This window comes from Lynx canadensis, chromosome B4, assembly GCF_007474595.2.
Source record: "Lynx canadensis isolate LIC74 chromosome B4, mLynCan4.pri.v2, whole genome shotgun sequence".
In the NCBI taxonomy this organism is placed as follows: domain Eukaryota; kingdom Metazoa; phylum Chordata; class Mammalia; order Carnivora; family Felidae; genus Lynx; species Lynx canadensis.
The window spans coordinates 61,887,014-61,913,765 of NC_044309.1; the positions used below are offsets into that span (position 1 = coordinate 61,887,014).

The 26,752-nt window shown below is 37.4% G+C and overlaps 1 protein-coding gene across 1 annotated transcript in view; it reads right to left on the reverse strand.

Moving 5' to 3' along the window:
* Positions 1 to 26,752, reverse strand: part of OVCH1 (ovochymase 1) — an 85,808-nt gene that overhangs the window by 11,275 nt on the left and 47,781 nt on the right. The window contains exons 21-24 of the mRNA XM_032593776.1: positions 23,478 to 23,702; positions 18,392 to 18,517; positions 17,050 to 17,185; positions 16,115 to 16,254 (exon numbers count right to left, since the gene is read on the reverse strand). Coding sequence (XP_032449667.1) covers positions 16,115 to 16,254; positions 17,050 to 17,185; positions 18,392 to 18,517; positions 23,478 to 23,702 — 627 coding nt within the window. The remainder of the gene's footprint in view (positions 1 to 16,114; positions 16,255 to 17,049; positions 17,186 to 18,391; positions 18,518 to 23,477; positions 23,703 to 26,752) is intronic.

Genomic DNA, 26,752 nt, shown 5'->3' on the forward strand with positions numbered 1-26,752 from the left:
TGTGTCTTCCAAATGAGTTAAAAACCTCTTTCTCCCACGGACTGATCAGTCTTAAAATTGATAGTCAGGTAGCACCACTGGATATTAAGACAAATTCTTTCTTGGAGCCACATAGATGTGCTACAATATGAGATATATTCAATAATTAAAATAGTTCTTCTGGGCAGTAACATAGGTAAAGAGGGCAAAAAGAAGACGTTAAATTCTGTACTGTTAATATTGGTAAAGGAATGATTATTGATAATGTGAGAACAAGATTTGTGGGATGGAATTCATGATTTGACTGCAGCAAAGGAAGGGTATAGATTTGAAAAGATCAAAGGCAAAAGACTGGGCTAGCTTTAATATGAAAATGATATATAATTCTATGGTAATCTGTGATCATAAGAATGAGAAAGAGACTTGCTGGTGAAGGTAAATGGACAGAGAAACAAAAGTAATAGCGGACACATTCTGGACTGATGTGTCCCCCTCGCAAACTCGTAGTTGAAATCCTAATCCCAAATGTGATGGTGTTGGGGAGGTAAGGTTTTCGGGAAGTGGTTATGTCATGAGTCTGGGAGCCTTCATGAATGGAACTAGTACCCTTAGAATGGAGACCCAGATAATCTTTTTTTTTTTTTTTTTTTTGCCATGCAAGGACAGAGCAAAAAGACAGCTATGGATTGGGAAGTAAGTTCTTACTAGACACCAAATCTTAGACTTCCAAGCCTCCAGAACTGTGAAAAATAAATGCTTGTAGTTTAAGCCATTCAGTTTACAGTATTTTTGTCATAGCAGCCCAAACTGGCTGAGACACACAGGCTGCCCAAACGCAGACTAATGATGATCCTTTCTTAATTCAGAAACTCAAAAGTTGTTGCAAAGGTGGTCCTGACAGTGATAGGACATCTTTTGTAATTTAGCTGTACATGCTATAATTTCTCTCAAGATAAAACAGTGATACACTATCGATGCACCTTAAAGATAATGTTGTGTCACAAATCTGAGAAAGAAAGATAGGGAATAGGGGATAGTAAACCTCCACATCATTCTTATCTTCAAAGAATCTGTCTCATGAACTGGATTTGATGGGGATTTGAGATACCCTATGTCAACAAACACTCCAGAAGTTTAAAATAATGTAAATGGGAAAATGCTACTGATTAAAAAAAAAGATTTGGAGGTGAGGGCAGTTGGGGAGAAGAGACAGAAAACATAATATAGGATTTCCAAAGTCATATGTCAGTGAAATCGTGTAGCTTAATGCTTAGAAGTACAGATTGAATAACCAAACTGGTTTAGACTAGCTCTGCCTATTTCCTACTATGTGGCACTGGGCAATTTATTTAACCTCTCTGCCTCAGTTTTTCCATCTGTATAATAGAGATAAAAATTATATTCAAATGGGATTGTATGAGTTGGTATTTGCAAAGTATTATAAGTGCTTTTATTTTATTTTATTTTTATTTATTTATTTTTTTTTTTTTAGTTTTAAACGTTTATTTATTTTTGGGACAGAGAGAGAGCATGAACGGGGGAGGGGCAGAGAGAGAGGGAGACACAGAATCGGAAACAGGCTCCAGGCTCTGAGCCATCAGCCCAGAGCCCGACGCGGGGCTCGAACTCACGGACCGCGAGATCGTGACCTGGCTGAAGTCGGACGCTTAACCGACTGCGCCACCCAGGCGCCCCTATAAGTGCTTTTAAATAAAAATAAACCTCACCAAAATCTTTCAGCAAATCATTAGACAGATGGTTGCTGAACATGTGGAGAAGGAATCCATGGTCATGAGAAGCCAGCATGGGATTCTTAACATGCCACATTCAAGTAACCTAATTTCATTTTTTTTGAAAGAGCTAATTAGACGATGGCTAAGGGGAAGGAGATAAACTTAATGAATCTTGATTGCAGTGAAGCACTTAATATAGCATCTTATGATATCCTTGTGAACAGATAAAAAATGTAAGTAGATAATTATATGGCTAGGAAGTTTCACAGTTGATTAAATAGATTAAATAACCATACAACGTTAACCTGCAGGGAAGGTCTTAATGGTGTGGATATGGCTCTATCCTTGGTTCTGTCAAATACAGTATTCTGATTCATAACTTAGAAATATAACACATTTATAAAAGGTGTAGTTTTTTTTTAATGTTTATTTATTTTTGAGACAGAGAGAGACAGAGCATGAACAGGGGAGGGGCAGAGAGAGAGGGAGACACAGAATCTGAAACAGGCTCCAGGCTCTGAGCTGTCAGCACAGAGCCCGACGCGGGGCTCAAACCCACGGACCGTGAGATCATGACCTGAGCTGAAGTTGGATGCTTAACTGACCAAGCCACCCAGGCGCCCCTAAAATGTGTAGTTTTAAAATGGGTGCCTGGATGAGAAGGGAATAGTGTCAATATGTAATCTTGGAGACTATTTAGTTCAATCTTTCATCTAACTGTGAGTCCTTGCTAAAATAACCCTGAACATGTGATTACTCACCTGGAAGATATGATGTAGAACTTATGAGCATTTTCTCTTTTTGAACGCTTCTAATTGCTAGACTGTTCTTCCTCACGTTGGATCAAAAAACATCAATGTAACAGTTTCTTCCTGGTTCATGTAGTACCCAAGAATATAAGTGTTTGAATCAGAGTGCTGGGGTTTGAATCCCATTGTCTCTACTTATTAGTTATGCCACTGGAAACAAGTTACTTAATCATTTTGAGACTCGTTTTCTTTATATTCTTTATATTTATATTTAACCTACCTCTACAGGATGGTTAAGAAAATTGAGACAGTTGTAAGTTTGTAGGACCATGCCTGAATAATGGTAAATATTCAATAACTATTAGGTATCATCAGTCAGAACAAATTTCATATATGGCCTGAGAGTCTCTATGAGAATTCCATAACTACTTGAAAGGAAGACTTATGATCCTTCTGTCTTCTCCAAGGTAAACACTTCTAAGCACCCACACCCTTCAGCATCCTGGTCATTGTTCTCTCTGTTTGTTTCAGTGTTCCCGTTTGTCAGTGTTCCTTAAACACTTGACTAATGTTACTATTTAATAACCAGAATGGCAGGGCAACAGTCAGGCATATTAGACACTGACCATGAAGATTTGTGAGACTGAGCTAGTGCATGCCTGCTAAGTGCCAACACCAAATTTAATGCAAGGGAACGAATTCCCTTTACTTATAATCCTTTACTAACACTGCGCTGAAATTTTATCATTTGACATCTCCAAAATTTTTATTGCAAACATCCTGCTTTCTAAATCACCACCTCCTATCTATCCAACTTATCAGTGTTTCTCTACTATAATTGTTTGATTTCACCATGACCTTCTAGCCATCAATCCCACAAACTTTCTAAATCTAGCAGCCTCCAAGAAAGAGATTTTGCTGTAAAGGGAAGCAGAGAAATGGGGTAATAGCTAAATTTTCTTGTTCAATTTTATTTAAAATGATGGGTAATACTAGAACATGTTTGAAACTGATGAGAGTGGTAGAGGAGATCAATGATGTCCGAGAAAGGGTCACTTGAGGAAATCTGTTAAGGAGCTGATAAGTCTCAAATCTTCATCTCTAGCCCAATCTTTTCCTCTAGCTCCAGAGTTCTACCTTTAGCTACCAACTCAACCAGGATGTTGCCAACTCAACCAGGATGTATTATGCCATTAAGAATGTAACATGTTCAAAAAAAAAAAAAAAAAAAAAGAATGTAACATGGCACAGGGGCGCCTGGGTGGCGCAGTCGGCTAAGCGTCCGACTTCAGCCAGGTCACGATCTCGCGGTCCGTGAGTTCGAGCCCCGCGTCGGGCTCTGGGCTGATGGCTCAGAGCCTGGAGCCTGTTTCCGATTCTGTGTCTCCCTCTCTCTCTGCCCCTCCCCCATTCATGCTCTGTCTCTCTCTGTCCCAAAAATAAATAAACGTTGAAAAAAAAAATTTTGAAAAAAGAATGTAACATGGCACAAACAGATATCTCCCCATGAGTCTATTTCTTCCTCTAGTATTCCCCATCTCTAGCCTCTCACTCCAGAGTAATCCTTGATTTGCACATTTAATTTCATATGCAATTCACCCAGAAATCCTATTAGTTCTGTCTCCAGATCTGTCCACTTCACTTGCACTCCACAGTTGCCATCCTCTTATAAGGCAACATCTATCTATTGTCTAAAACAGATAAAATAGAACATTCTGCAATGATGGAACATTCTGAATGAGGGCTGTCCACTATTACATGCAACAATGAGCACTTAAACATGGCTAATACCACCCTTTATTTAACTAATTTCAATGTAAAAAACAACGTGAACTGGACAGTGCAGATGTAGAATAACACAAGAGCCTCATAACTTTAGATATTTACCCTGTCACTCTAAAACTCACCCCCGACCCAGCAGCAGGAGCATTCTTCAAATTACTCCCTTGTCAAAAATCTTTAATGACCTCCCATTGGATTGGAACAAAATCCAAACTCATTACCATAGCCTGAGCTGCACAGTGGCAAGGCCTTCAGCCCACCTCATTCCTGTCTGTCCTCAGTCTCCAAGCACTCTGACCCCTGACAGTTCCCCAATTTACAAAGCTTTTCCCAAATTCAAGGTCATTTTCTCACCAACTTTTTTTTCGTCAAATATTTACTAAGTGTTGGGTAGTACTCTACCCAAATGCTGGAGGTATAGTAAATGAATATGAGACTAAGTCCTGCTCCCAGGACATTTCATTCTGGTGGAAGGAGACAGATTATAAATAAATGAATACTTTGCTAGGTCTTGATAAATGCCAAGAAGAAGACAGAGGAGGCCTACTTACATCATGTGATAGAGGCCTTAGATGAGGTAACATGTGAACAGATACCTAAATGAACTGAAGACATGTACCCTTCCTCTGCAACTTAACTCCTTCAGATTACTTCTGACAATCAATAATTATTTGATTATTGTTTATTGTTATCTCAAATTATCATCTTCTTATTTATCATCTGTCTTTCCAAGAGAAGATGGCAGAGATCATTTCTGACTTGTTCACCATTGTGTCTCCAGTGTGCCTAACCTATTAGGAAATGCTTAGTAATGAATGAATTTAACCTGTACATTTAATGTAGTATTTACTAGTTACGGATATCTTACATTCGTAAGATAGGGTAGGTAAATGAAAGACCAGGTGAAACTTAATTTTGATAATATATTTTCAATAAGATATTATAAAAGCATTGCAATGGAAACCATTGGTGGTGCTACGTACCACTCCATTTACACTTACACAAATAACTAAAACCTGGTGAATTCTACTTAGGTAAACAGATTTATTAAGAAAGGATAATGTGGTTCCATTTTATCTGGGAGATTGGCAATGGGGTTCTATGTTCACTAGTTTGAAAATGATTACATAAATTGTATGCTTTGTGGAAATAAATTATATAAATATATAAAATTGTGTTAAATAAAATTGTATTAACTATCAAACAAATTGTGGCTTCCTTACTTTTTATAGAGAGTTATAGAAGCTAATAATAAAAATATGAGTAGCCTTATTTATAATCATTTGACACTTCTGAATTTTTTATTTATCAGAAATTTTACAGAGGAATAGTACTGCTAGACTGAAAATACTAAAGAAAGAGAAAAGTAGCCCCTGACATTCAGAAATGGGTTTGGTGGGGGCACCTTGGTGGCTCAGTTGGTTAAGTGTCTGACTTTGGTTCAGGTCATGATCTCATGGTTTGTGGGTTTGAGCCCCATGTAGGGCTGTGCTGACAGCTCAAAGCCTGGAGCCTGCTTCAAATTCTGTGTCTCCCTCTCTTTCTAACCCTCCCTCACTCATACTCCTGCTTACTCTCTCTTTCTCTCTCTCTCAAAAATAAACATAAAAAAAAAGACATGTGTTTGGCACTCACAACTAGACCATGTTGTTCTGCTATTAGACATAAACATTCTTACAGAACATCAACATCAGATAGGACTCTCTGAATCTATGATAAAGTGTGACAAAACACAGGGTTGTGTGCAACCACCAAAATACCAAACATCGACCTCTCTTGGCTAAAATGAGGGCTTGCCACTTCTTTGCCAAGTGCAGTTTTACCCTTGTTCGAGTCAGGCCTCCCTATGATTGACATGCCTGTCATAAAATTACTGTACTTCTTAACAGCAACCAATCTTGAGCCAAGTCTACTTCCTTAGACCCTCTCCAAAACCACCTAACCAAAGCCCAAATCCCACACTAGGTTCTTTCTAACTCTCTCTGAGATACCCCACGGTGTGATCCCGGGGTCTTTGGCTGTAGGACATTGGTGAGAGTTAAGGTTACAGGGTCTGATGCTATAGATACCTTATATTAATCTCAAGGAGAACTGATATGTTTTATCTGCCTCCCACCCCCCGCCACATTAGTGGCTTGAAATTCTTTGATAGGAAGTAAATTTACTGTTAAGAAAAAGTTAGGTACCTTTAGAATTTCAAAGCAAATTGCTGAGCTTGCTGGTGTTATAAATCAAATGATATCACATTAGAGATCAAGGTCCCAGAAAAAGGTAGTATCAAAACTTTCCTCTTGCTCTTTGGGATAGGTGGATTGTAATGGCATCCTGAGGAGAACTTGTTGGAGACTGAAGAAGGTGATACAGTATTGGATTATAAAATCTTTGGAAAAGTTTTCTTCTATGACTCGACCTGAGAGCAGGATATTCATTGCCTGACATTCAAGTGTGATGGACACCATGTGGTCAATAAACCTCTGAAGATTATTCAAGCTAATTGGACTTTTTTGCCTTTTATATTTACCCTGTGTCTAAAAAGGGCCACTCTTACTGTGAGGATGAAACCTGAGTAAACAAATTTTCAAAAAGTTACCTAAAAATGCAGTACAGTAATTGAACCTCTTAAAATACAGGACTTCCAGAGAAAAAACAGAATCAGAGCACCCCCTAATGGTAAAATGAGACAGGAATCAGCTAAAATCAGGAAGAGCTGGCGTTACAGGTAAAGATCCAGGGAGTCCAGTGGTCTCAAGCTCATCCCATTGTGCTCAATTAATACTTCTTTGGGATTCTGATGAAGGATCTCATGAAAAATCACTGACAACAAATTACATGTTTCCCAAGGCAAATGTAGGTCATGTTCTCCACATATATGCATTATATAAATGCCACTTAATGTAGGCCATTGAAGAAAGATCAGTTTACCAAGTAATCTTGATTGCTGATCTGGTCCATCATAAATACTGACATAATCCCACTCACAGTTCCAAGATTCTTCTGTTGTAAAGTCTTTAATCACTGCCTTCATTTTATTTCCTGATGCGGAATAAAAAATCCAAGTGCAGTTCAGCATGTTGGGATAAATGTGAGGATAATTGGGAGATGTGATCTCAGTAGAACTAACTGAGATCAAATCCAATACTGGACATCCTGAGGCAAAATAAATAAATAAATAAAATATTTAACACAATAATCAAAGAGTAGAGTTATTTTCTGAATCTAGTTGTAATGACAACCAGGTCATTACAACCTAAACTGCAGCGTACTTTAATTTCTGTCACTCCTCCTTCATACCCACAGTTCCAAATGACTTTTGTTTTGAAAAACTGACTTCTCCAGAAGCAGGCAGACTGAACTCATTTGACTTCAGTTCACAAACTGTGAACCACTAAACCACCCACCATCTACAGTTCAGTGTAGTTTTGTTGCTTATATTTAATACACAATCTTACTTAATGTTCACAATCAGGAGAAATAGATTTTATAATCTTTAGTCCACAGATAAGTAATCTATCACTTTGATATGCAATAGATATGTCCTGAGACTTGTAGGACATCCCCAGATTTGTAACTACCACAGCAATATTTCATTTCCCACACAGTGCAGGAAAAGACAACTTCAACACCACAAAGTGGGAACGGAGAACAAGGGAAGCAGGTTGAGAAGCTGATCTGGGTACTCAGTTAGATTGAATTCCTGAATAAATTATGTGCTCCTAAAGTTCAGCCTCACAGCATGTACAATTCAAGTGCAAACATTTACTAGTTAGGGAAACTCAGGTCGTGTTCAGATAGCTGAAATATAGAAATTAAGATTCACAAGGGCTAAGGGGCTACACCAAAACGAGAACTGAAGAAGTCAGTGACGTTTGGGGCCTACTCCAAACGTTATAGGTATCATCCAACCTAAAATTAATTACATCCAAAAACTGATTTACTTCATCAATAATCTTAACATCTTAGTTTCATTCTGCAATGGTCCAGCCAAGAAAAACAGCAAAAATATATATGTAATCCAAAAGATATAAAATATATGGAAAGAATGGCAATGAATAGACTTCAAACAGCTACAAGGATTCCATAGACAAAACAGATGGGTTTCTCACCTATTAATTGAATAAGGTGCTACCTCCTCACCCTCAGTTCCCTAATGTGCCCCAGGTCTCCACTACCCCCAAAATTTGACATAAGGATCACTTCTCAGCCTTTTGGCTAAGATCAAGTGCAAAATTTGACATAAGGAAATTAATACAAATACACATTTTACTATAAAGTGACTAGAATCAGGCCACAAATACCTGAAAGTGTTTGACAAGTCAAAGTACACTTCTTACTAAATTGTGTTTAGCGGCAGTCATTTTCCACTCTATTTTCACAATATCATATAACCAAAGCAAGCCAGCTGGATTCCTTATCTCCTTTTATGGTCTTACCTTGATCATTAACTTTAATTTTTCCTTTCACGGAATCTAGAATAAGAGAATACTCAGCATCAATGCATCCAACTAAATATTTTATATTCCTTTATTCTTCTGAGTATAAAAGTGATACATGAACCTTGTAAAAAATTTCAAAATACAGAGTCCAAAGAAGATAAAAAATCTCTTGTAGTACCATCCAGTAAGTAACCAATACTCATATTTTAACAAATCTGGCAAAGTCTTTCCTATGGTATATATACAATATTTTAAAAAGTTGTATGCCACTTTACGCCATTAAAACCATTTTCCTCCACTTAATTTATTGTGACTATTTTTCCATACTAAATATTTCACATAAATTTTAATGATTCTATATTTTTGATCCACATAGATGTAACATAATTTGTACCAATGTATTTTAATTTGTAATTTCAAAATATGAAAGATGAGTCAGATCTTTAAAAACTACACACGGGGTATACATTTTGCTGTCATTGAAAAATGTCTACACTAAAGGTTTTCTATGTTTATCTGAACACATAAATTGAATATATGTAATAATGGGCTCCTGAGTTGACACCTACCCATACACTGGTTCTCAGCCAGGAGGATTCCCATTAGTAAACGGATGCATTTCTTACTCATTCACTGGATATGGAGCTACCTCCTTACCCTCTTCTCCCTAAATGGCCCCAGCTGAAATGTCATTTCCTTTACTCAAACAATTGTTGCACACTATTTACTAGGCACGGTTGTAGGTTTTGGAAATAACCACAGTGGGGTATGTTTGGCGGGACTGAGGAACAGCAAGAATGGTGGGTGGCATGCTAGTGCAGAGTGAGCACAGGGGAAAATAATAGGAGAAGAAGTGAAGGAGGTGGTTGAGATCCAAATTATATAGCATCTTGTAGACCACTCTAAGGACTTTGAATGAGCTGGGAAAACATTGGAGGATTATAAGCAGAGGAGTAACATGACAATCTGAATTATTCATTTTAAAATAGTCATTCTAGCTGTTATGAGTAAAACAGACTAAACAAAGACTTGTATCAGGATGCTACGGTAGAACTGCTCAGAACTACTTGCTGGAAAGCTCACAGATTAACCATACACAATATGGGATATGAGAAGATAAGTCAAGAACGACCAATATCCTTACCTCGAACAATTAATTAATAAATGGGACTTGTCATCCGCTGAGATGGGAAATATTGGTGAAGGAAGAAATCTGGAGTCAGGGTAAGAAATTCAGAGTTCAATTTTGGTTACATTAAATTTGAAATGCTTATTAGATATCCAAGTGGAGAGGGAGGTGATTGGTGATACAGTGCTGGAGGTCAAAAATAAAAAAGAATTTGGGACTACCTTTGGGAGTTATTTGTGTACTGATGGTATTGAAATCTAGGAATTGGGTGAGGTCACTAAGGAGTGAGTACAGGTAAAGAAGAAATGAGAGTCCCAGACTGGGTCCAGGGACACCTCTACCTTTAGTGGTAGAGAAAACGAAGAGCAACCAGCCAAGAGATGCTGAAGGAGACCAGTGAGGTAAGACAACAGCCAGAGAGTGGTTTCCTTCAGGCCAAGACAAATAGATTCCAAAAGGAAGGTGAGCTTATCTGGGCCAAATGCTGTTGGGGCTGAGAAGGAACTGTTGGATCTGGACGTGGGGATGTCATTAGTAACTTTGGTAAGTCCAATGCCTGTGGAATGGTAACAAAGAAAGCCCTGTGGGAATGGATTTAAGAAAATAATGAGAGAGCAAAAGAGGAGACAGTAAGTAGAAATAAATTTTATGGCCTTTGTGATAAGAGAGCAAACAAACCTTAAGTTTTCCTACAATTCTATTACCATCCTTTACCAAACTAAACAAGATCCCTCCATTGTATATTATTTTTGCATATCATATTTTTCCTTCAAAACAGTACAGTTCTTTCTTCACTCTATACTGTATGATTATTTGATTACTGACTATCTCCTCCACTAGACTATAAACTCTACTAGGGCAGAGACTGTTACCAGACTAAATTAAATGCTTTTAGTAGAAATGTGTCTCCAATTGTATTCCAATTACATTTTTTAATGAGTATAAATTGATTAATCTCTTATTAAAAGTTTATTTACTTTAGAGAGAAAGAGAGGAGGTGGAGGGGCAGAGAGAGAATGGAGACAGAGAGTCCCAAGCAGGCTCCACACTGAGTGTGGAACCCCACTCAGGGCTCAGTCTCATGAACTGTGAGATCATGACCTGAGCCAAAATCAAGAGTCAGATGCTTAACTGACTCAGCCACCCAGGTGCGCCTAAATTGATTAATCTTAAGGATGGAAGCAATTCTAATAACTTCCAAGTTGCAAATGTTTTCTCCATGATACCCAATTTCTATGATTTGCAATAGTTCTAGATTAATAGTTCTGATTTTTCATAATGTTATCGGTGTCTTCACCCAAACCATGGGAATGTAGGCCAAAGCATTTTTTTAAATAATCTGACTGCAACCAGTATAAATGAACTATCCACCAAAAAAATGAAAAACAACAAATTGCTCTTGATATTAGCACATTAAGGAAATTAATTTCAAAAGAGAAAAACTTTCTGAAACTTTAATGCTAAGGAAAAAGTTTCCTACTATATTTTTATAATCACCTAAATATCCAGAAAAATAGACAAAATTCTTAGGTGCTATAAGAAAAAAATGATAAATCTGATTGATATTATACTTTATAAAGGTTTAGCTGGAGGCCTCCACAAATTGCAGAAGTCATACTTTAAACACTGTCTTTTCTTCTCCCCTAAAGCTGACTAATAGAGAATTCAATCTGTTTATTTAATGACAGATTTTTCCTAATAAAGCACAAAACAAAAATATATTCATAAACATATATAAAAGCAATAGACTTACCAGGAATATGAAAAGAATATCTCAAAGAAAATTCTTCCAACGCCAAACTGACATTGTATGTGAAAATCAACATCATTAGAGGACCACGAGATTTTAATGAAGGTGAATTTCCTGCACATAATTTTCCTGGCCCAAAATAAAGAAAAAAACAAAGAATCATACAAAAACTTACTATTCATCAAAGCAAAGGTTATTGAACAAAGTAGGAGAAAAACAATCCTGTTTTTGAAATTACAAATTTATACCGTATGCACTCCCAAGAATATAAAAATGAGAAAATTAAGCAGAATAAAACCCAGTTAGAATAGAAAGAAAGATGTTCCAGATTCCTGGAATCTAAGCAGTTCTAAGGAAGGGGTCCTAAACCAAACAAAACACAGGACTCAGTTCTTACAATGTCTGGAAATAACCTAGATAGATCTCTCTTTTTTTTTTTTTAAGTTTGTGGGGGTTTTTTTTGTTTGTTTGTTTTTTAATTTTTAAGTAATCTCTACACCTGATGTGAGGCTCGAACTCACAACCCCGTGATCAAGAGTTGCATGCTCCATTGACTGAGCCAGCCAGGTGCCACTAGGTAGATCTCTTTAAAGTGATGTATTATAGGGGCGCCTGGGTGGCGCAGTCGGTTAAGCGTCTGACTTCAGCCAGGTCACGATCTCGCAGTCCGTGAGTTTGAGCCCCGCGTCGGGCTCTGGGCTGATGGCTCGGAGCCTGGAGCCTGCTTCTGATTCTGTGTCTCCCTCTCTCTCTGCCCCTCCCCCGTTCATGCTCTGTCTCTCTCTGTCTTAAAAATAAATAAACGTTGGAAAAAAAAATTAAAAAAAAAAAGTGATGTATTATAAAAGAAGATGATGTGGTCTAGCTAAGTCCTCAGGGAACTATATATCTATATCTAGGGAACTATATCTATAGCATAGCTAAATGAGTAAGAGGCAAGATGTAGCAATTAGCATGCTTCCCATGACAAACCATTTCTAACTTTAAGTGATCATATGTAGTATTTTCTGAAACATTCTAACAAAGGTAGTTTGCTCTAAACACTCAATAGTATCAAAGTTTCAAGTCAACAATTCTAAGAATTAAGCTTTTCACTATTACAGAGAAACTCTGCCCTTTTTAGTAAGCAGATGGCCATAGAATCAACTTCATTGTGTCAAGAAACAAAGAGATTTACTTCAGATTGCATAGTAACTGATATGAGAATATTCACTAACCTTTCTTATCTGTGAAAAGAGGCTAATGGTTAATCAGGGCTTTATGCTCTCAAGATCATGTGGATCCATAGTTTGTCATTTCTTGTAAAATGAGCAGAATAAAAATCAAAGCTTTGGAGATTCTGGTTTTAACTTGAAATTTAATCACAGCTGAGTGATCCAAAGATATTGGAGCCTATACATTTATTTTTACAGATTTGAAAAATTTTAATACTGATTTGTTAACATTCCCTACGTTATTTACCTTAAACTTTTTGCAGAGCTGTTGAAAATCTCAAGTTTGTTGTTTTAAATTTTGTTCCTATTGGGGTAGAGGTTTTTAATTTTATAGGAATTTATTGACAATTTCCTGTTTCTTCCATTGCTTTTATATGAGAAGGTCCTTCTCCATCAATAAATATTTACCCATTTTTTCTACTTTGTATGGCTTAAGAAAAATGCTTAACTCTTTTCAATCAGCTCTTGTACAAAATTATGAAAAATATAATTTATATTTTCCTCTCTGATTTGTAAAGCCAAATTTCTTATATGTTCCCTTTTGGTCTATTTATTTCTACTCATGTGTGTTTCTGTGTGTATGTACTAGTCTGTTTTAATTATCATTGTTTTAAAGTATGTTTTAATATCTGATAATGTGCCTCATCACAAAAAAAAAAAATCAAAACCTTTGGGGACTCTGGTTTTAACTTGAAATTTAATCAAGACAGTCTCTCAAAACATTTTCAGATAGTCCTATTTATTGTACAGATATATAGTTATTATCAGTTTCTTCCTCACTCTCTGAAAAAAAAAATTCCTATGGGATTTTTCTGGGAAATATACTATATTTATATATTAATTTAGTGTGAGTTAATGTTAATTCTGTCTTCCAGGTTTAGAACATGGTACATTTCTCCATTCCTATCTGTATGTTTGTGTGTATGTGTGTAAAGTTTTATATTTGCACAATAAATCTCACAGTTAATTTTAGGGTTATGTCAAAAAAGAAATCAACAAGCCCAAAATGGAGTCATTTATGTGAGGCCATGTCACTAAACTGGGGCTTAATACCTAACCCAATTGCAGTTCAACCTCCCCCAGAAAATGCAGTCTTAACCAGTCAGTCGGGAATATTCTGGTTAGCACCAATGAAGTAATGTGTCATATGGGCCCTCTCCATTCCCCAAAGGAAGAGGAAGTAATCTGTATAAGAGTCTCTTTTCTTTTGCTAACTGTCCTGCTCTTTTTTTTGTCTATAAAGCCCTTCCATTTTGTATAGCTCCTCAGAGTATCTCTCTACTTACCAGATGGAATGCTGCCCAAGGCAGGAGTCCCTTAATAAAGACAATTAAGTCTTCACATTTATTCGGTTGAATTTTCTTTAACAGATATTCTTATAGTTTTTTGTTGCTAATTATAATGATTTTTCCATTCTATCTTCTATTAATTTTACTGGTATGGTTTTAAGGGTATAATCGCTGTATGTTTAATTTATATCTATTTTTCCTTATGTGACATAGTTCTACATAATACATTTTTCAATATTAAACTATCCTTGCATTCTTAAGATAAATCATATTTGGCTATGTTTAATAGTGAGTAACCTACTGACCTTAAGCACTGAGTTAACCCCCAGAACCTGTATATTTATTTTGCAAAAATTGAAATTTTAGGAAGTAGGAAATAGTACATATATTTTATGAACTTATTCTAAGATAAACAGGTATATAGTTCCATTAACATTCTGAATTATAACTGACATAGCTAATATACTCTTCCCTCTTTTATTTCTTTGTTCTTCCAAACTTTGTGTACTCTGACAATGCATTCAAGGAGAGGCATTAGTGAAACATTAGTCTAATCTTTTCTTCTAAGCAACACAATTTTAAGAGTAAGAATGAAAACGTATGTTTATAATTCAAAGACAGCAGAAGCCTGCTCTCTTTTATACTGATTAACATGCATTCTTCCATTTAATTCCCAAAACAATCTCATTGGCAGTACAAGTAAAACATCTTATAAGGCAGGAAAGAAAGAAGTGTAGATAATTTCCAAGGATCCAGGGCACAGATTCTGCATACTCCCCATAATAAGCTGTGGCCTTGTTGGTGCTAAATGGGCTCAGGAACCAGGAACTATCAGTGTTTACTAACATTTCCTCAAGTAGAAATACAAAGATTTTGAATGCACCTACTTCTGGGATGGTAACATAAGTTCAAAGAAGAAAAGGACAGTGTATTAGCAATTGGCTGTTTTATCAATTCTGGCAAGATCCTACCTAGGGAGAGAGGAACACTGGCATCTGGGCCTTTCTTAGGGAGTCAAAGGCCAGCAACATGCCACACCTCTTCCTGTCGGCAGTCAGCTGGTTTCATCAGGCATAGGTATGCCTAAGTAAATCAGTGGTAATGACAGTGGGGGGTATAGCACACATGTATGTGTGTGGTGGTAGTGACACTGGGGGGTAAATTGTAAATTACCTGAAGAGCCAAGGCAGTTATTATTATTCTCTTGTCAGAATTCAAGAAACAGAGTCTGAGAAAGCTTTGGGAACGCCCCCCAAATCATTTACTATGAGGTAGAAGTGAGACCTGGATACAGCGCTATCACATTTCCATCTGGACTGCTACATCACATCACATAGGGGAAGGCTGGTCAGCCAATTGAAGTCCCATTTTATTCCCCTTGTCTCTAGTCATCTCTCAGCTGGGTGTGGCTATGTGACAAATCTGGCCAGAGAGGCTTAAATCTGCCACAGGGTTCTTGGAAATGTGTTTGTTTTCTCAATGGTGACACTCCTTCTCTGTGTCCCTTCCTTTTTTCTCTATGTAATGGTGAGAACTGAAATAGCCATTATGGGACCATTAGGGAATGGCCAAGAGAACTGCCCTAACCTTAGTCTTGACAGAGTTGCACGGCTGAATTAGCAGTACATCTACAAAACTCTGGATATGTCTTTCAGAAAAATGAATTTAAGTCACTGTAATGAGGTTTCCAGCTACTCTCTAATTGATAAACCCACTTAATGCCTTTTCTGGTGGAAATTAGTTTGCCTGATTAATATTACAGTTTTAATTTTCTTGTGTTTCAATTGCCTAAAACTCCTTTATCTATCCATCCCTTATTTTCAGTACTTCTGGAAAAATTTAATCTAGGTATGACCCAGGTAAGCAGCATATAGTTGGGTTTTGTTTTTAACTCCATCTGAGCATTAGCTTAATCTCAATTACAAATCTAAAAAATACTAAGGCTATTTCAATACTACATAATTAACATCATCTGTAAGTCACACTGAATACAAAACAATATGAGAATATTTCATAAAAAAATCAAGAACACAGTTCTTCATGGGACATTAGTTACCTATTAATTTTTTGCCTGATCCAAATCCTTCATAAACCCATATATGACCCTGACAGGCCAAGGGTGTCGACTTCATCTGGAAGTTGATAATATCAAGGCGAATGATGTGATCTAAAGGGGCTAATAACTTCCAGTGGCAACTGTGGCACAGATAAAAGAAAGTCAGGAATGGTTTCCAAATGAAACATACTGTTATTTACTTTGATAAAATAAAGTCAGCAATGATTTCCAAATGGCACATACTGTTATTTACTTTGTTCAGAATTTTATGTATCATTGTTACTGACTCAATCTTTGTGCATGGGTGAAAGAAAGATTTTTACTGTAAACTGTAACAATTAAAAAATATTTCTAATATCTAATTTATCAAAAGCGTTAAGTTCACCCATCATGGCAAATGGTTGGTCAATCACATGTACTCCTCTAAATTTTAATTGGCAATCTGTGAGTTAAGGATCTACTTTTGCCTGAATTTGCCCCAAACTCCCCTAAATCACATAAATTTACTTAGGATTGATATTATACCAATCTTCACCCCTCACATCACACTTTAAATTTATTCTCTTGTTTAATTCAAGGAAAGTTCTCTATTTTGGCAATTTAAGAATCATTTATTGAGTACCTAATATGTTCTAGAAGATTTTATGTACATTATTTCAATCTCCAAAACTCTTTGACAGAGATGTGACTTTCCACTTTACCTAATAAATGATCCCTTCTTTTGAGAAAGTGCACAATTTATCAACAGGGATAATCTTACACTCAGTTTTTGTATAGGGATAATCTTATGTTCAGTTTTTATATGCTGAAGGCCTTAGAGCAGGGATTACTTCAAAGGCTATTCTTCAAGGTGAGGAGGTGGAAAATATGATTAAGCAAGTGTTGCAGTTTGTCAAGTGGTCATTCCTTCAACATAATAAGCATCCCTTCCTCACCTCATAGTGGTTCTGTGAGAGTATCTTGGGATCTGTATGATTCCTCCTGGTTCAGTCAGAATAACATCCTCATAAGTGGCCACATGTTCTCGGTTTGAACTTTGGAGAAGTTTGGGAGTTTTACGGCCTTTTGGACCTAAATATTTTTTAAAAGGCCATGAAAATAAAATTAATTTTTGAGAGGCTTATTATATGCCATTTCAGATCAGTCACTTTTTCTCTCAGTTTTAGAAAAAAGTTAACAGGAAGTGGTTAGCCTCACTGAAAAGTCTCCATCAGAGAGCAGCACTTTTCTTGAAATTATCCTTGGGGTAGACTTAAGTCAATGAAAGATAACGTGGAAAAACTATAAATAATGCTAGCTCTCTGCACAGTTCCAACTAAAAGCAACATTATTTTTCTTTAATGTTTATTTACTTATTTACTGAGAGAGAGAGAGAGAGAGAGAGAGAGAGCGCGCGTGCAAGTGAGCATGAGCGGGGGAGGGGCAGAGAGAGAGCAGACACAGGATCTGAAGCAGGCTCCAGGCTCTAAGCTGTCAGCACACTGTCCAACGCAGGGCTCAAACTCATGAACTGTGAGATCATGCCCTGAGCTGAAGTCGGATGCTCAACCTACTGAGCCACCCAGGCACCCCAAAAGCAACATTCTTAATAAAGTTTTTTAGGAAAACTCTTTCACATGATATGTACACTCTTCTTTATTCCTTATTGAACTTTTTCCCCAAATCTACCTCTGCAATACTTTTTGGTGCCAATGAGAAAAGGCGCAATACTTTTTGGTGCCAATAGCTTTCAGTCACCTATAGTTATCAAGAGTCAAAAAGCTTTATTAATTACTTGTTCTAAAATGCAATCTAATAACTCTGAATTGCATAGCATTTACATTTATATTGCTAGCACTTCATGTTTGTGTAGTTTACCTTAGAAACTCATTCTGACCTTTTATTATATTACTATAAAGAAAACTGATACAGAGATAATAAATTATCCATAGATAATCAACCAACTAAGAGTTAGAACCCTAACCTTCTGATCCACAGAAAAGGCCCTCTGTGGCATAAAATCACATCACAGTAAAAAATGTCGTCTTGAAATGAACATATCTTAGCCACATCCAGAAATCATAATTCTGGATGATTTACAAGTCAATGAAGTTATCCCCTGAGCAGTTTCTCTTTTGAATCTGCACCAATCTCAGATGACTTAAAGAGATTTTTCTTTCAAACACAAACTCCCCACAGAAACACCATCTCTTATGAAACAATATATGCTTTGAAATATTCCTAAAAAGAAAAACACTGATTTTTAACTTTTTAAGTTTATAAAATGACCAAGCCTACCTTGGACTCTAAAGACAATATAACTTATGCCCAAAGCACCTTGCACAAGGGAACGAAATGTCACCCTCACCAGTGGTCCAGAGCTCATGAAAATCATCGGGTAAAGCCCTCTTCCACATAATTCACCTAGTTAAAAAAAAATCAAATCTGGTAAAACACAAGAAATAAAATTTTTAGCAGTTTCTCTATTTTAAGAGAAATAGAGGATTTATTCATGAAATATTTGACATGTAACATTGTGTAAATTTAGAGTGTACAACATGCTGATTTGATACATTTATATATTGTAATATGTCTGCAATTATAGTGATAGTCTCTATCACCTCTCATAATTACCATTTCTTTTTTGTAGTGAAAATAATTAAGATCTAGTCCCTCAGCAAGTTTGATGATTATACTACAAATATTGACTATATTCACTATACTATGCATTGGATCCCCAGGACTTATCTACTAGTTATCAATGAATTAGGAATTTATTCCACTCAACAAAATGAGCAAACAGGGCTCCAGAACTCAAGTGACTCATCCAGAGTCAGACTGGTATGGTGGGGAGTCAGGATCTAAACCCAGGACCATCAATCCAGTATCCAACATAGTCTGCTAGGTCATACTGCTCCCTTAAAGGACAGTAGGGAGTAAATTGCTTCATCTTTAAAATGACACTGATATGCCATGTTTCTTCTAGCAAAGTAATCTGCTTATAAAAATATCTCACTATCAGAGATCCATGATGGAAAACTTTCTACCTGAAAATGTATTCTTTCTCTATAGTTAATCTTCTTTTGATGGCTTTAATTTGAGAACCTGAGTCTAAGATGTAAGGGAAAATTATAATTCCAGAACAATTCAGAGGGCTGATTAAGGAAGGTGTGGGGACATGTGGGTGGCTCAGTTGGTGAAGCATCCAACTTCAGCTCAGGTCATGATCTCATGGTTCGTGAGTTCGAGCCTGGCATTGGGCTCTTTGCAGTCAGCACATGGAGCCTGCTTCAGAGCCTGTTTTCTCTCTCTCTGCCCCTGCCCCTCTTGCTCTCTCTCTGTCTCTGTCTCTCTCTGTCTCTGTCTCTGTAACAAAAAAATAAACATTTTAAAACGGTGTGAAAAGAAACTGGGTTTCTCAGGATCAAACTCATCTATATTAAGAATAGGTCACTATCATTCTATCATGCTTGTTTAAAAGTCAGACAGACATTTTCTGGGTACACTACAGACAACTGTATGGTACCAATGTCCCAGATTCTTCTCTTTCTTTCCATTTCATATTCCCCCTAGCTTGTCTACTTAATACATATTTTATTTTATTATTATGTGTCTACTCCCCATTAGAATATAAGTTTGAAAAGGGCAGGGATTTTTGTTTTGTTTTTCTTTTTGTCCATATTTCTCACTACTGAACCTCACTACCAAGAAAAGTTGGTCTCTGGTCCTTGCTAGACTCTCTTCACAAGTATTTGTGGAGCAAGAGAGGAAAGAGATTATATCCGAGAAGAAGCAAAGAACAGAAAACATTAGATGGCATAACAGGTTAGGGTAAACGATGTTGAAATACTATTTGAAGAATGATCAAATACTTATTTGTAGCAAGTGGAGATCAATGCAGCTCTGGAATGAGTGAGTTGCTGGCTCCCACAGGGAAAAAGATAGCATTTTACAGTACAGAAGAATACTATCTGGCTTGAATAAGGGGTAATACCTGCTAGCTATCACCCAAAGAGACAGAACTACTCTACAAATTTCAAACTGACAATTTCATATCAAAGAACTGCTAGGTAGGAAAATTATAGGGTTTCCTCAGTTAATCCACAACAAAGACAAGCATGGTTTTCAATAGGTTATAAAGATAAAGGTAAGTTTTCCCAGAAAATGTTTCTTTTTATATAAGAATCCAGTGTATAAGAGATTGCTACAAGTTGGAGACAAAATAACTTTTTCTTAAAGAAAAAGATATAGTATCACTTTATCATATGAGAAAAATACCGATTTCAGGAGGATTAAAGAAGTTTGTAATTAAATTTTTTTTTTCTGAACTCAGAATGAACAATGAATGTTCAAAAATAAAAGCTCTGAGGGGTGTCTGGATGGATTAGTTGGTTAAGTGTCTGACACTTAGCTCAGGTCTTGATCTCAGGGTCATGAGTTCAAGCACCGCATTGGGCTCCACACTAGGCATGGAGATACTTTAAAAAAAAATAGGGGCGCCTGGGTGGCTCAGTCAGTTAAGCATCCCACTCTTGATTTCTGCTCAAGTCATGATCTCACGGTTCGTGAATTGGAGCCCCATGTCCAGCTCAGTGCGGAGTGTGGAGACTGCTTGGGATTCTCTATCTCCCTCATTCTCTGCCCCTCCCCCGCTTGTGCACACACTCTCCCTCTCTCCCAAAATAAATAAATAAACATTTAAAAATAAATAAATAAATAAATAAATAAATAAATAAATAAATAAATAAAAGCTATGTGGTAAATCAAAGATCAAAGGTATATACAGATGGATTTAAACAAATAAACTTTAAAAATTTTTTATGTTTATTTATTTTGAGAGAGAGAGGGAGAGAGAGAGAAGGGGAGGGTCAGAGACAGAGGGAGACACAGAATCCAAAGCAAGCTCCAGGCTCTAAGGTGTCAGCACAGAGCCTGATGCAGGGCTCAAAGTCATGAGCTATGAGATCATGACCTGAGCCAAAGTCAGACGTTCAACTGAGACACCCAAGCGCCCACATACACAAATAAATTTTTAAATGTTTCCATCAACATAGAATAAAAATTAAAGACAAATGGCAATCTTAGGAATAAGTACTTGTAACTTACGACAAAAGGAAAAATGTCTCTATGTATAATAGTGTTCATAAACCAATAAAAAGAATAATCCTCAAAAATAGATGGTAATAAGTAAAAAACGCAAATAACTAACCAACATATGAAAATAAAACTCCATTAATGATAAGAAAATGGTAAAAATGCCTACTAAATTATCACATGAGTTATACATATGCATGGTGAAAGATACTCCCATGTATGGCTAAAGGCAGTGAACACTGATTTAGCCTTTCTGAAGAGCAATTTAGCAGTATACACTTGTGCTGAGTCTGGAGGCATGACACTAATTTAGGATGATACAGAAGGGGACAAAATAGCAAGATCTTTGTTTTCCTGGAGCTTTTATTTTAGCCAGGTAAATAAAGAAGAGGATTTCAGAGATCACGGCTACAAATGAAATAATCGGCATAATAGAACTGTGGAAAATGACTATGGGATGGAGTGAATGGTGCTACTCTAGATGAAAAGTCCTCTTTGAGGAGGTGACATATCATCCATTCCTTCACTCATTCATTCCCTGCCTTCTATCTCACATACTATTCGAGGCACTGGAGATTCTTCAAGTGAGACACAAGTTTTAGTCTTCAGAAAGCCCTCATTCAATAGAGAAAACACAAACCACAAACATGAAAAATAAATCATAGTTAGAAGACAGTAAATGCTAAAGAAGAGTTGAGGAGGGTACTAAGAGGTACTGGGGTAGGAGGTGATGCAATTGACAGCAATTAAGGGAAGACTCATTAAGAAGGTGACATTCTAGTCAAGACTTGAGGGGAGACACAGGATAAGGAGTTCTCTAAACTGCTAGGAGAAGTAGCTGGTCAAGGGCCCTGGGGCGAGAATGGGCGTACTTCATCATGTAAGTTGGGGAGCAGGAGGTAAGGCTATGGTAGGGATTTTGGATTTCATCCTAGCTACAAAGAGACCTTGAGCCTTTTTTTTTTAAGCTTTTTTTTTTTTTTTAAGTTTATTTATTTATTTTGAGCAAGAGAGACAAAGACAGAGAGAGAGAGAGAGAATATCCCAAGCAGGCTCCACACTGACAGTGCAGAGCCTGATGCAGGGCTCAAACTCATAAACCATGAAATCATGACCTGAGCCAAAATCAAAAGTCAGAGGATTAACCTACTGAGCCACCCAGGCACCCCAACCTTGAGCTGTTTTAATCAAGGCAGATGGGGAAGGCAATCTGATCACAGGAGAGAAATGTACAAAGTGGATAGGCCAGTTAATAGCTTTTTCCACACTCTAAATGAGATAGTATTTATAAAGATTCCTTAATAAATGTTTGTGCCCTCTATGTCAATGATTTAATCTAGGAGTCTATCTCAAGAACACAGTCTCACCCTCAGAGCAGTTTTCTTGGCCTCCCCATACTCCTGCATCCAGTGCAGGCATGTGTGAGTACCATACCTACTCACAACAGCATACACTTATTTTCTTCCCAGTCTTCCCCATCAACCAAATTACTTCCAGCACCTTCCCGTCTCCCTCTTGACTAAGAGCCAAAGAGCCTACCACACCTACACAGACAAGAGGTAACAACTTTGTTCTGTTGAGCAAAACAGGTTTGCCTATACATGAAATGCAATGACAGCTGGTGTGTTATTAGCAAATATTTTTAATTCTGCCAGATTAGGGGCATATGGGTGGCTCAGTTGGTTGGGAGTCCAAATCTTGATTCTGGGTCAGGTCATGATCTTACAGTTTGTGGGATCGAGCCCCATGTCGGGCTCTGTGCTGAGCGCGGAGCCTGCTTAAGGTGTGTTCTCGTTCTCTCTCTCTCTCTCTCTCTCTCTCTCTCTCTCATTCTGCTCCTCCTCCCCCTCATGTTCTCTCTCTCAAAATAAATAAATCAACATTAAAAATAAAGAAAGGGCTTTAATATATTTTGCTTTATTTTGACATCTAACACCTACCCCATCTGATTTTTAACCATCTTAACTCTTCCTCTATCATATACATTTCTGGAATTCTTGCATGGTTCTGGTATATTTGAAGAAGTTGAGCTCTTATTTTTTTTCTTGTTAAATGCACACACAGCCACATACTCACACTCAACCCCTAGTATACCTGTTTTGTGAAGTCAAGTTTTGACTTTATAACAATATGAATAATATTAAGTGTGCCTGAAAAAAAAGGCATGCCTATTACAAGTATCATCAACATTTTGGTGGTATTGTTACCCAAGCCAAGCTTGGTGTCTTGATTGTAAGCTGCCTATATAGAAAAGGCTCCAGCACAAAGTTTAAATGCTAGTAAGGATTACCTGACACCCTTCTCTTACTGTGGCTTTCTTCATAAATAGTCATAACTGAATCTGGACATATTGGAGACCCAGGGAGTGACAGATATTCAACCGTCATTTTTGCCATACTGCTAGGTGAAATTCTGAGCACCCAGGAACATTCCAGTTTTCCTCTATAATCCAGTGGATATCTTGGAGTTGAAAAAAAGCCTCTGGGCTCTTCTAGCTCCACTTCAGAATAACAACCTACAATTCAGAGCACACAGACACCAGGGACCAACATAAACAAAGCAAAGTGAGGTTTTATCACAAACAAAAAATGTAGGCTTGCAAGAAGAAAATTAAAACTTTATTACTCTGTTACATGTCCTTGGATAAAAATTATCATCCCATTTAATGTGTTCTATTTTCTTGAAATGAGATTGTAGGAGTAGAATTCAAATCATTACTATTCAAAATTTTTTTTCACTGAATCTTTTAAATGCCTTAGAAGATGCACAATGGATATGCACTCTACTTCTACCAAGTTCTCATTTCTTTTTGAGATGCAACTGAAGGTCTGTTCCTAAAGCTTCACTAATTTCACTGAGCATTAATCTCTTCTTTTTTACATTTTTAAATGTTTATTTGAGAGAGAGACAGATAGAGAATGTGAGCAGGGGAGGGGCAGAGAGAGAGAGGGAGACACTGAATCCGAAGCAGGCTCCAAACGCAGAACCCAACACGGGACTCAAACTCATTAACTGTGAGATCATGACCTGAGATGAAGTTGGCCACTTAACCAACTGAGCTATCCAGGCATCCCCTCACTAGGCATTAATCTTGCTGGGACAAATGATTACATTCATAGAATTTGTGACTGAGATAAAAAAAAAAAAAAGAGGATTAGCTGACTACATTTGAATGTCTCTCACTTCTTCAATTTGCTCTGAAGTCCAAGGGCACCTTTGGATCTCCAGGGATACACTTGGCCCCCTGATGCTGCAATCGGCTGCTGCTTCTTCAGGTTACACCCTTGACTTTTCCTTTTTCCCCTTTGTCTATTCCCTTGACAAAAATCCTCTGAGCAACTACAAACTGAAATACTCTGTATTCAAATAAACACATCTTAATGTATGAATATTAATTAGTACATGCATTATTATATATGCTTTTCCCTAGAGAAATTAACCTAACTGAGGTGATATACATAAATATACTTTTATGAATAGTAGAAATGAAGAATGACAGAAATTCAAGAAGGGAAATGAAATGCTACAAGAATTCAAGATTCTAGTCAATTGCCTAGTCCCCTGTTATTTCTTTGCAAATTCTCCTTTTCATTTATATGGCTACTATGATATAATTTAGATATTTATAGATCTACTCTGATTTTTTTTTTCAATGTTTATTTATTTTTGGGACAGAGAGACAGAGCATGAACGGGGGAGGGGCAGAGAGAGAGGGAGACACAGAATCGGAAGCAGGCTCCAGGCTCTGAGCCATCAGCCCAGAGCCCGACGCGGGGCTCGAACTCACGGACCGCGAGATCGTGACCTGGCTGAAGTCGGACGCTTAACCGACTGCGCCACCCAGGCGCCCCAGATCTACTCTGATTTAAGAGTAACCTAACTGATTTCCTGGTCTCTAATCTTTTCCTCATCATGCCCTCAAATCCAAGATAGTGTATGAAACAAAAGAATTAAGTTCTTTCCTTTCTCAAAGCAATTAAAATTTTACAGCTTGCACTGTCTTTCAGAGTCTGGCCCCAACATGTCTTTCAATCATTTTTCTTGTCCCCATGAATCCTCTATGACAAATATGCCTGGAAAAGGAATCAAATCATATAATGTCATGAATTCCCAATCAGTCACTTCTTTTTATAAATGGGCTAACAACTCCCTCGTGTAAAAAGCAAGTGGTGGGAGTGGGTGATGTTAAAGATAGGATAGTCCAAACATTTGTCTCATAGAATACTCACAGAATTAAAACAAAACAATAACTTGCCATATGTAAAACTTCCAATAACATGCATATGTATTTCTGAATATCTACAAATGGGAAACATCTTTGCTACATTTTAACATATTGTTTTTTTTTTTTTTTAAGATTTTAAGTAATCTCTACATCCATTGTGGGGCTCAAGCTCATAGCACTGAGATCAAGAGTTGTGTGCTCTACCAACTAAGCCGGCCAAGCGCCCCAACAATGTTCACTTTCTAATAGCCTATGTGGAACAGTTCAACAAATACATTGGTTGGTCACTATGGCCACCATTTGTTGACTGTTAAAAGTCGTCATGCCATCTCTGTTCTAAGTGCTTGACATGTGTTCACTTAGGCACTGATTAACACTGTTCGTTTAACTCAAACCATCGAAATCATTAGGTTTTAGGATCTTGGACCTAAGTCTGCTCTCCATCTCAACCCCAATTCCAGATTGACTTTTAATCTACATAGGACTCTGATCCTCGTCTTGTCAGACCGTACCACCCACAGCTGGTTACTCCGCCTTACTCCTAGAAGATTTTAGCAGTCATTTTCTCCACTGCTATTCCTGCCATAAATCTTGCTGAGTTCACTAGCCATACTGATGATGAGTCGAGCACCGAAGCTTCTCAATTTTTCAACTTCTTCCAATGATCTTGTTCTCCACCCAACCTCAGCTATACACCCCAGTGGTCAGCCCCTAGAGACCCAGTCCCCAGCAATAATTCCAAGCCTTCTCTAATCTCGATTTCAAGCACTGCTTTCTCCATCCACAACCTTCTATCTTCTCAGCAACTTCCAGCACTCCTTCCATCTTTTGAGACTTGCAATTCATCTACCCAACCACCTTTTCTTTGTCCCTATTTCATCTCTCACCCTCATTCACTCTTTTCCTAGTATAAATTCCAACAACATATCATTTTAATCCCTTCCTCCTACATGCGTTCAATTCCCTTATACACTTGCATACCCACTTATACACTTGGGAAAATCCGCTCTGAATTGAGTCTACTCTCTACCTGTTCTGCACCTATGTGCTAACCCTCTGTGTCTCTGGAAGAAAACATACAATTGAGCTAACTGGCTAGTTTCCCCTAAATTCATGATTGTTCATCTCAGAAGCTTTTATGTTTCCTAGCAATCCTACTACATTCTCCTAGTCCATGTACTTTGTCACTTTTTTAGAGAACTATTTTCATACTTCCCCTTTTTTCCCCTGAAAACCCCTCAAACCATCTTCCATAACCCTGTTTTGTCTTCTAAGAACATAGAAGCAATTAGAAAGCTGCCAGAAGCTCCTGTCCTGCCACGTGTACCCACACACCAGCA